General features: G+C 30.6%; 1 protein-coding gene across 1 annotated transcript; it reads left to right on the plus strand.

The window, feature by feature from the left end:
- The first annotated feature begins 61 nt into the window (after positions 1-61).
- LOC123712981 (pentatricopeptide repeat-containing protein 2, mitochondrial-like) lies at positions 62-7,079 on the plus strand. The gene is made up of 9 exons (XM_045666419.1): positions 62-283; positions 512-731; positions 1,360-1,462; positions 2,114-2,308; positions 2,886-2,982; positions 3,725-3,813; positions 4,505-4,618; positions 5,614-5,721; positions 6,355-7,079. Exons 1-9 carry the CDS (start codon positions 193-195, stop codon positions 6,463-6,465), a joined length of 1,128 nt encoding a protein of 375 aa, XP_045522375.1. The 5' UTR covers positions 62-192; the 3' UTR covers positions 6,466-7,079.
- Positions 7,080-12,506: the final 5,427 nt, after the last annotated feature.

Here is a 12,506-nt window from a genome sequence, read left to right on the forward strand (position 1 = left end):
GTCTGTAGAATGTTGTATCACATACAACAGTGTGCTCAATTGAGACTTATGCCAAAACTTGACAATTAACATGATCTAACCTATAACCCGGAAAATTACTTATGTTTAATTTAGAATAAATTTACAAAAAAGTATTTTAGTTGTTTTGTATAAATACTACAGTGAAAAAACTTTTCTAAAAGCATAGGCATAATGAATATCATCATGAATTCAATTTCAAGAGCTTCTGCTCAATATAGTTTTGGTATGAAAATGCCATTACGAAATTTTCACGTAACAAAAGGTGAGGCATGGTTGTGTTTAATTAAATAACAAGTATTCTGTATGGTTATTGATTTTGTTCTTTAACCTTTTATATTTACCATTAAGAACAAAATACTTATGTTTTAACACAGAAATAGTATTGAAGGAATAAAGAAATAAACCTTGAATAAAACAGTTGCTATAGTTACCATTTATATCATTTCACTTTTTGGGTGGTTTTTTAAGTAAATTTTGTTTATTATTACAGTACAATGCTTATACTCACCATCAGCTCTGGGAATTGATGGATATCTGCAGACCAGGAAGAAGATAAAAGAACAATTTGCCCAATTCACTGACACTTTTAGAGCCAAAATGAATGACTTTGTACATGATTCAAAACATATGATTTTTACAGAAGATCTTAAGAATATGGTCCACATGGCTGAGCCCACAGACTTAAATTTAGTACTTGATATGGTCAAGAAGTAAGTTGTAATTTGATGAGTTCTTATCTATATCTATTATAACTATCTTGGCTGCAGCTTATTGTTCACTTATTTAAAATGTACTGCATATTGTTAACTAACAACTGTTAGTTAATGATACCAGACCTGCAAAAAAAAATTTGGGCATTTGTCTTTTAATTAATTGCAAACAGACTGCGTAATTTAAAAAAAATATATAATATAAAAGTTAAACATGGTGTTGCGGAATTTTTTGTAGCTATTATCAAGCTCTACAACTTTTTTAAAACTTAATTATACATCTCTCACTGTTAAGGCGTTTGTAAAAACATTTTAGCATTTTTGTTCAACTGTTTTGTCTTATTTTTAAGGTTTGACAGTTATGTGATTTTATTTTTGTAAAATAATTTTTAAAATTGGTTCAGTAATGTCCAATATTATTAATAGAATGAAATTATTAAGGGAAATAACCAACTGCTCATTGCTTGATAATTTATTTATTTGGTTCACAATTATTCTACAATTTATGGAATATCAGATTAAAATCATATACTTAAAATGTTTTGTAACACATACATGGATGTAGTGTTAGGGCTCAATAGGTTGGACCAATTTCGAAAGATTTTTTTGACTGTATTTATTTTTTCAGATTTAATACACAAAAATCAGAGTTTAGATTTGGATCGTTTGTGTTTGGACCTGTTGTGATGAGGATGTTCTATTTTCTAGATGCTCCAACTGAAGCTTTAAAGGTAAATAGGCAGAGGAATGGTATTATTTAAAGTTAGGTCAAAGTTTAAAGTAATTTTATAGTGGGGATTATCAGTTACTGTACTGTTAGTTTATTTCATTAGGTTAGGGTGTATGTAAAATCTGTTACTTTGCATCTTAGTTGATGACTCAATTTGCATATTATTCAAAAGTTTTGGTTCTCATATATACAGTCAAAAGATATTATAACAACAGCTAAGGGACTAATTATATTTGGTTGTAAAAATCAATAGTTGTAACAGCCGATGACATTGTTATTAAGTACCTAATTTACTCTTTGATTTTCGTCAATATAATCGTTATGCTGTTCTAAAGTCTAAACAATGTCGTCGGTTTTGACTGTAGGGGGACTGAGGTGGAAAAATGCAATACATAATCTATATAAAATAAAAAGTTAAAAATGACTGAGTGACAGAATTCATATTAACAAAAATATACTTAATACAAATTTTTAAATATTTCCTATAAGGAAAAAAATAAAATAGGGAAGAACCTAGGCAAGGTAAGGTTTGATACTGACAGCATGTTGTATTTGTTTTAGTTTTGTAAGAATTTGAAATGTTTACTTATATTATAGATAATTTTATTATTTACTATTGGAAATACTATCAGTAAACATTTTTCTTTTACAGTGTTTTGAAAACCCAGATAATGCTGGCTTCTTTGATCAATTAGTCAGTTACCAGATATTATTGGATCTTCTCTACAATCATGAGATGTATGATGAAATGTACAAGATATTTGAGAAAGTACAGGAACGCCAGTTGAATATGACAAAATATCCAAAGTATCCAGTTGTTTTAATACTCGCTGCTTGTTATAAACAGGTAAGATACATACCATAGTATTCTAATACCTACTAATAGTACACACTGTCTCTGCATATTGCAATAATTTAACTTTAACCACAAATCCTTAGACTTATTTGGACAAAAACACCAATAATCAGATATTAGAAAAAAATATAAACTAAAATATTTGTTATAGATACAGAAATGTATTAATTGGCCAAGGCTCACATGTTGACACATAAATATAAAAATAATCTATGCTACTTTGTAGTAGAGAATGAATTTTAAGTTTAACAATCTTTAGACTCTAAGTCTAACTAATCTAACAATTATTTCCCCTTGAAGCGTCTAAATTTTAAGTAAATTAAGATTTCTGCAAGGTATTTAATTTCATCAATATTTGTTCTGTTACTATATTTATTCATTACCATAAGACTTTTTTTACACATAATACTTTATTTTCATACAGATTTTTTAGAAAGATATTCTAAATTATGTAGAATATAACTTGTAATACAATATATTAATAATAATAAAAAAGTATTTTTAATAACATTTTGTAGTATATTTTCTTAATATCACTTTATTATTATAATATATATTATCTTTTCAGAATACACCAGAAAGCTATGAATATGCAAAGAAATTATGGAAGGACATGTCTGCTCTAGGGACCTCCCCTCTCCGTAGAAGTTGTACATTCATGAGCGGTATGTAAAGTGTGTCTTAAACTATACACCAAAGTTTTGTTCATAGGTATTCAAACTGAGGTGTTAAAACTTTTAAGATCATACAATGTTATACTTAAATATAAACATAAAAATAATTTAATTCAGACCATTATAAATCCAAATATTGTTACCGATTCGAGGAACCGGGTACATAAGCATGTATATGGACCCAGTGTCTCAAAACAGCACATTCGGGTTTGTTAGCTATAACCATCAGGATATTGTTAGTACTCGTACGAACCCCACGCATCAGTGAGGCTGGCCGTTTGCAAAAAGAAAGTCAAAAGAAAAGAAATAGTCATCCACGTGTGCATCCGCAAACATACCTGATGCGCTACAGTCACGCGAGAGCCCCAACAACATCCTGAAAGCGTTATTATATTGCAATTATATATAAAAATAAATAAAATTCGATTTAATAGTCTAATAGCATTTTTCAAATAATGCTTTTAATTCTAGAGAACTTTTTTTTTCTAAAAAAGCCCGGTTCCTGCCCACATATAAGGCTCTATTAAATCTAATGATAGTATTATTATCTAGCGATAGTAGTATTGTCGCTTTTTATAAGATTAATTTTTTTACAAAAATATATTGATTAAAAAAATTTTTTTTACTAAAGTACTTTTCTCTCTTTTCATCATAGCGTAATTACCTGTTATTGATAAAAAAAATCTTATTCACAGAAAAAGATAGCTAGACTGATTTTTTTATTGTATTTCAGCCATGGCTTTAAGGAATAATGAACCACACATAGCTCTAGAGTGCATATCATTACAAACTCCGCATTACGTCACAATTAGGAATATTAAAGTGAGTACTTTGAAAGTCTGACGTGATTATTTTTTTCTATAGGCAAGTAGGAGATCAGTCTTTTTGGCTCTCACATCCTAGTCGAGATGTGGCGCTTAGTAACTCTCGTATGTCAATTAATTGATTTTGACATATATGAGTCTACCGCTTGGTCGAAACGCTTAAGTCTTGAGGGCATGAGCGGTTCTCTTAAATATCAAAATACAGTATGTTTTTGACATCGCGTATCTGTTAATATCTAATGATGTCTCGCTTCTTTCATTAAGCCAATTCCTTCACATTATCATAGAAAAATCACGATTTTGACAATTTATTTGATATAAAATATAGCCTATGATAGTATGAAGTAGTAGTAGAAATGTGTTTTTTTATAGAGCAAACGAGCAGGAGGCTCATCTGATATTAAGTGGTACCGCCGCCCATGGATACTCAATGTCAAATTCCCGCGAGTGCGTTGCCTGCATTTAAAATTGGTTCGCTGTTTTCTCGAAGAATCCTAAGTCAAATTGGTTCTGAATTACTACAGTGGGCAGCTGGTCCAACATAATGGTGGTGCGCGATAACTGCCTTAAAAAAACGCTTAGTTGTGAAACGGGTGGAATTAGGTATTTTGCTTCGACGTCCAATGATGAACTAAAGTATTTTAATGGTGAAAAAATGACAAAAAAAAAATTGAAATATATTTTTCCAGGTCATAGCTTTATGCCGAATGGGCAGGATTGACGATGCCTTGCCAATTCTAAGAGGTGTTTTGGATGTAGACTCTCCGAGTAGAGTAGACAAACACACATTCTTTGCAGAGACGGTAAGTTTGTTTTACGGTATATAATAGATGTGCTCTCAGGTGTTAATGGGGTATATGCATGTTTAATTTGATTTAAAAATTCGACCCGTAATTCATGTAATCGATTACTAAGTTTCCCCCTTTAAAAAATAGAAAGCTATTCAAAGATATTTTCCCGTTTCTGCAATATGTTCTATTTATCGCTGATAATGTAGTTTATATATTTATTAATCTTTGTCACGGTTTGGTTAAATTGTACATAAACTGAGCTATTTACAAGTAATTAAATAGAGTTAGAATTAAAATTTATTTATTCATATTGATAACTATGAACATTTTTAAACATATTTAAAAACCTCTAAATTTACCAGTTCCTAAGTCAAGACTGTGGAGCGCTATTATTATTATACAAAGCGAATACTTAAAACTTAAATTTTGGTCCTTCGAGCCGGAAAAAATTGAGAAAGTTTTTTTAGAAACTGGTGTTTTGGAAATATATATTATATTTGGATATAATTGAGCAATCTCATGTCAAATAATAATTACGATATGGCGAAACATTGACAATTGAACGTCCAATTTATGCTTATTTATAATATTTTATATGAAAATCAAAGTATAATATAGTATCTATGGATAATATAAAAATAAATTTAACGTAATAGAAATCATTGACCGATTCGGTGGCGGTTGTTGTATGGATATGTTCAAATAAAACACTTTGTTTGAAGCTAACAACTGGCTTTAATTGTTTAAAACATGAGCTTATAAGTACGATAACGCTGGATTAACAAAAAACTAACTTGACTGTTGAAGAGTTCGTAAATCTAAGTAACACGAAACGAGAATGTTAAATTACAATTTATAAGCGTGTTAAAAACTAAAGGGCTCATTTTGGCTTCAAGTGTGGGATTATTGTTTACATTTTGTTTACTTAACTAATGTTAGGTTACATAATAATATTTATTGTGCAATTATTATAATGTATAAGATTGTAACATTAATTATTTTTATAGATAACAGCAGCGCAGGAAGCGGTAAAACAAAAGAATGACAAAGATCTTGAAAACTCGTTTGTAAATATCGAAAAGGCTTTGCGGGATCGCGACCTTATAGATGATCAGGTATGTACAAGTACTATGCCTGTCATTATAGCGGCAAATATCTGATTTGGATCTTTCTTGTCGACTACAGACAACAATTATTGAAATGTCTCGTAACCAGGCCATATAATCTTTAGAAATTAGCAATTATTTCGGGATTCTAAATTTGAATACAAAATTATGTCAAGAGTATTTTTGAAGAAAAAAATGTCACGCTAAACGTTCCAAATTTGAATGTGACGGAATTTAAGAATTTAACTTATTACTAGAAAACGCTGCCAGTGTTAAAGGTACACTGCCACAGGGACCAAACTTTTTGTATTTTTTTCTTTTAAATAATTTTAATGATTACTTTGTAGTTTAGAAAATTGTAAATATTGTTTGATTGTATTATTTAGCGGTACGAAATAAAATAAACTTTCAAAAATCTAAAAGGTTATAACTTTTTTTGTATAAATTCACCAGCATGACCATATACATATCATAAATTTGTCATTCTATGTAATGGTTCTTTTTCGTAGTGTTGGCCAATTCTACGATCGCGACATATAGTAATTATATTTAAAAAAAATATAGATAAATATGGTAACAAAACAGATACAAAAATATGCTACAACATATTTGTTTTTTTAATAAAACAAAAATCTTTTGCAGACTTTAGACAAGTTGGTGACAAGCGAGATTATATTATCTGTGAAGAAATACGACAAACCTCGTGGTATGCCTAAAATGCCGTTTGGCCAGAGGCAAAGGAATTTGAGCTAATTATAATACTAAATATAATGCAATATATGATTCGTACTATGTGATAATATGTAAAATTAATGATACAAATTAAAATGTTATGTACACAAGTCTTTGATTTAAACGAAAATCCAATTTAAGATATTTATTCAAATATACAGAAAACGTATATCTAATGACATCGTAAAATTACATCCATTGCCATATTGCGTCTTTAATTTTATATTGTATAAATGGTTATAAGAACAAAATTCCAAACACACATAATACTGTGAATATGTATGTGTTTTTTAACCAACTTCAAATGAGACATTTTAAAATCGTTTTTACAAATACATTTAATATTTTGAACGAAAAAAAATCTAATAGGTTACTCAGGGATAATTTAGAATTACAATTGTGAATGACAGAGTTCCAGTAATTTTTGAGTTTGATATCAACAAATAGTTCCTTTTCATAGTATTATTATAGATTTATTACTATTTAATATTGCTGTTTATGTAGTACGAATCAATTGTACTTACTGAGAAATATGTATTTTGATGTCATATATAACAGATTTAGTTGTCAGAAATGTAAATGCGTGCGAGATTGTGAATGTTTAAAATTGTTCAAAATAAAGTGTTGATTTAGTATGTTTATTATTTTCATTTATAATCCTTTCATTGCAAATATGAAATATATTGTCGCGATTGCCAACTGTCAAGATGGGAACTTTCTCTGTTGGCGCGAAATTTTATATTAATTTTATAGAATTTTTTTTTTCGCTTTCCGGCCAGGCTAAGGTAAGTAGACCCTACCGCCTATTCTTGCGTATTACACATACAGTCAAAACTGTTTACGACGACATCGTTTCTATCAACATACCAAATTATATATTATAATATAATATTTGACCATATGAATATATGATATTGACCAAAAACAAAGGTCCCGGCTGAATTTTTTGTATTAGGTACTTAATAACAACGTCATCAGCTGTTACGACTATTGGTTTTTACGTTTTATGACGGGACTTTTGTTCCCGTTGCATGAAAGACTCTTGGGCCGTGGAGTGCTCGTGCATAGACGCCAATTAAAGATTACGTTTGTGGTTGAAAACTGAATAGATTTTGTTTTCATTTGTTTTAGCTTATGTATTACATTCTCAAATGACCAGACCTAATGCTTCAAAAAAATGTGTGTGTGTGTAGTGTACACACGTAGGAAGTGAAACTTTATGAACTTATTTTTCGAAAAATGATCTATTATGCAACTTTACAGAAGTTGCTTAAATAAAGTTAAATTAGATAAAGTTTAACAAAAGGCTTTTATTATCATAGACAAGAATACAAATTATACAATTATTTCATTTTACCTTATTACTAAGATTACTACAGAATTTCATTAATTGTAATATAATAATTACTGTCATTGATATCGTTATTATATCTTTTTGCGATTAATGGCTTCAAATCTCTTCGAATCAACCGTGGTAGTGACACGAATCAACAAGAAAAACATATTTTACAACAAACAGCGCGTAACGGAAAACAAATTCCAAAGTCGATAAAGAAGTTTCACTTTAATAAATTATCTTAAGATAATAATATATAAAATTATTTATATTTATATCCCATCATACATAATTACGAGGTATATAGGTTTTATATATTTTAATATAGTTTCAGATATACGAATTAACCTACGAGTGGAAGTCACAGGTGTTAATATTTAAAGTATTGAGTAGAAAAGGTCGCGGTCCTTTATATAAAGGTGTATCTAAATATAACTTAAATGAAAGGAATCTGAACGAAGCGTAAAATTCAATGAGTTAGAAAGAATAGTCTTTAGTACTTGTATTCGAAGGTTTCTTTTTTATATTTATACGAGAATACGATTTTTATTTTTTTATAAGAAGCAGTAGTAAATCTACAACTAGTCTTACTGTTGGCTTGTGGACTAAAAAATGGCAGATAAGACTTTATCAGTTCTAACTTTACAAATGAATCACCAAAAAACCAGCCAGTGTATGTTGATAAAGACATATTGCCGTTCTAAAATTCAGCTTTCGTCAATTCAAAATATTAGAGTACAGTAAAATAAACAGACTACTTGGTTGCCATTTCACGTTATCAATACAAAATACACAACAGTACAAACAAGTACTGATTCCTGTATGGATTTATGCCTGCCAGCTGTGGGGCTGTATCAGTAAGAGCCACATCCATATATTTATTTATTTATTACAGAAATACATACATTAGAGACTATGCCGATATGATAATGTCGAGAAAAAAATAATTGAATTATAATAACGTATTATATTAAACACATAACATACACAATATCGCTACTGTGAATTCACTTTGTGAACATATAAATATGTCGATGGTGTCGGAGACAGCATTTAGTAACGGGGATCTGTTCTAGCCCTATCGCAAACAAACTTGGCCTTCGCCGTCGTACATATCCAATAGGTACAAAGAAACCGAGGTCTTGGAGCACACTTGGGTTGGGTTACATAGTAGGCCAACTGTAAGTCCCGTCTGGTTTACAATTTATTGTGCTCCACCATCCCTAAGATAAATATTGTTGGGAAACAATAAGTGATAGTAAAGATAGATGCAGTCTGCTATAAAGGTTTCGTGTAAATTTATTCTGTATACGCTGTAACATTAGGCAATATTTTGCCTGATGCGGAGCCCAGACAGACGAGTTACACTCTAACATACTTCTAACCAAAGCGTGGTTTTTCCAAGCTTGAGATGGCGTATATAATCCAACGATTCCAAACCAAAATGGTCTGAGGTTTATATACAAGCTTATAATATATTACACATACTAGTAAAACTTACACAGTAAAAAATGTATGATTTTGTCTATAATTTAAAATAAGATTTTGTTAGCTCTGTTGTTCAGTAATTGCGAATTTTATCTCATATTTTAGGCATTGTCGCTGTAAAAGCTGTAATTCAATTATATTAAAAAAAAATATTTAAAATTCAGATTAAGGATAGTTAGCGACAACGTAGTTTAATATGCTTCTAAAGCCTTTCAAAATACAAGATAATCCTGCCAGAGGCTTTGACGATTTTAATACCGTGAAATTATAGATTTTCCGAGAATACGGTTTTATTTTCACAAAAATATTTTTTTTAAACACAGTACACGATTTTTTAAAGAGTTGGCTAAGTGGCTTCAGCATGCGACTCTCATACCTGTTAGTCGTTCGATTCCCGGCTGTGCACTAATGAACTTTATTTCCATTATCGTCTACTTGCCTATAAGATTGACAAATGATCATGAAACAATCACAGAAATTCGAGTCCTAAAAAGGTTGTAGCGCCACTTATTTTTATTTGTTCTTGATATTGCGTAAATATCAATATTTTTTAGATCATCATTATTTTTATGACAAAAAAAGAAAGAAAGAATTCATTTACAACATATAAATAAAGGAAATCATAGCAGTTGCTTAAGACCAGCACTAAGTATATAGAGCGGCATTAGGAAAATTGTCAGGCAATTTTCCAACAAGAAAATCATTTTTCTTATTCAATTCAATTTCCTCTGATTTTATAAAAAAGGGAATATTAAATAAAATAGTCTCTTGAAAATTTTATGTATTTGGAATTCGTCTGTAGTAACACATTCCCAATAGAATGTATAAACAATAAAAAATACGTGGAAGAAGAAAACATTTTTTATTAGATTTTTTTGGTCTGGGCGTCAGATTTCTGTATCTTTTTCTTTTTTTGTTTTTTCTAGGTAAGTGATCAGCCTTCCATCCCTGATACACGCCGTCGACGTTTTAAATCTAAGGCATGCCGGCTTGCTCATGTTTTCTATGCGTCAATTCACTTCTCAGACCATCTGCGACTGTAACTTCCAATGGCGGAAAACGGATCGGTACTATCCGGTTTTGTATTATTGTAATTAACGTTTCGACTTAAATTCTCTCAATATCGGTAGCCCTGTCGCAAATGACAGCGTGTTACAAAAATTATTAAAATTCTGAATTCGGCATTTCATTAAATTTCTCTGATAGAAAACTTTAAAATACTCAGCCTCAGCCCGGCGCTACAGCCTTATTAGGTCTGGGCCTCAGATTTCTGTATCTGTTTAATGATAATTTGCAAATCTAATAGGCAAGTAGGTGATTAGCCTCCTGTGCCTGACATAAACCGTAAATTTTTTGGGTCTGAGGCAAGCGGGTTTCCTTACGATATTTTGCTTCACCGTTCTATCGAATGTTAAATGCGCACATAGAAGGAAAGTGGTGCACAGCCAGGGATCGAACCTACGTCATCAGGGTACATACTTAGTTAAATATATATATGTTAATATAGTATTCCATATTTATTTATAATTATTTTATTATATTATATAATTATTTTTGTTATACTTACATAATTTATGTAAGCTGTGGAGGTTACGAAATAAATAATACACAATGTGTTTATGTGTTCCGAAGGCGGAATCTTCTTTATATAGAAGAAAATCTTTAATATTTGACTTGTAAGTGATCCCGAACATTTTATTATTCAAGGAATACATTTCTATCGGGGTTGCACTTAGCGATTTCCTTTTGAGAGTTTAAAATGATTCAAATATTCAATTTCTTAGATTGATTTTCCATCTACGGTCCTTTGATGATTGCACAATACATTTTCCTTTCCGCTCTATATTATTAACTTCAAAGCTGCCTTTGTGAGAATATGGACTGGGTTTCTATTCAGATGCAGGTAGTATAGCTAAAAATTGGATATAATTTTATATTTTTTTAAGATGTCACGCTTACCTAAAATATGCCTATTTGTATATAAATATGCCTTCTTCTCTTGTGCCCATTAAAACTGTATTAAAAAGCAGACCCAACCAGAACCGATAAAGTGAACCTGTCGTGCAACCAGATAGGAACCTGGATATCCGGTGGTTAAAAGGTGGTGGTGGTATCAGTTGAGGGAGAACCATGCTAAAATGTAATTGTCAGAAAAATCGGTACTCTTGGATTTTGATTGTTGAACTAGTGGTAGAAGCCGTTCATCATTTTAATAGGTACCAATTGACTTATTCGTGACTACCTTAAGAATCATTTTTAATTCCACTTACTATAAAATAGTGTTTTAATCATAATTTATTCATTAAAATAAATAATGGTTTTATACGGAAAGCAAACAGAGAGAGAGAGAGAGATCCGTATCACCTCGACGTACGTCGTTCCACAACTGAGAGTTTTATTCAGATTTTACCGAGCACCACCACAATGTGGTACCAGCTACACACACCACCACTATACACTTCAAGATAAGAGCGTATGCATTATTAAAGTACCGATAACACACTCGCGAGCCCTCTCGAGCATTGAATGTCCATGGGCAGCTATCATATCATCATAGCATATCACTTAACATCAGATGCCCTGACCATTTGCCCCAAAGAAGAATCCGAAAAAATGAGGAAAAATATTGAGGATTTCTTTTTATAGGGGCTCTATTGGTTATCTCTCACTTTAGCTCAGCCTCTGTCCTTGTAGCTAAGACTTGTATTATTAAGTTTTTAAATAAATGTCAGTCATTAAATTTCATTTGTTATGTTTACTGAATGTGTTTTGTTTTTTCTTTATATATGCTTAAGGTTTTATATGCGTCCGTACCTCTCAAATAATATTACCAGCCAGCAAAACCTTAAAAAATTAAAAGTAAAAAGCACGTCCTGTCAATTTACGGGAGTATAATAAAATATTGAAACATGAGAGCGTCGTAATGGGTTCATTACTTTTAATAACATTGTAGGACTTCGAAGATATGAGGGTGCTCAATGGTAATGATATTTTCATTATATTTCACTTAAGTGTTTGACGCTTGGAGTATTGCCTTTTTATATTCACAATATAGAGATTTTTTATTGCATTTATCAATTACACCTTTGACTTTAAATATTAAACTAACTATGACTTTAATTAATTATGTGTTTCATATTAAATGAGAGACATTTCTCCAATTGTTTTACAATTTGTTTGTGTTCTCCAATGATGTAGATGGTCTGCTTTTGATACCTTCGAAACCTTCTTCACAGCC

This window comes from Pieris brassicae, chromosome 8 (genome assembly GCF_905147105.1).
Source record: "Pieris brassicae chromosome 8, ilPieBrab1.1, whole genome shotgun sequence".
Taxonomy (NCBI): Eukaryota; Metazoa; Arthropoda; class Insecta; order Lepidoptera; family Pieridae; genus Pieris; species Pieris brassicae.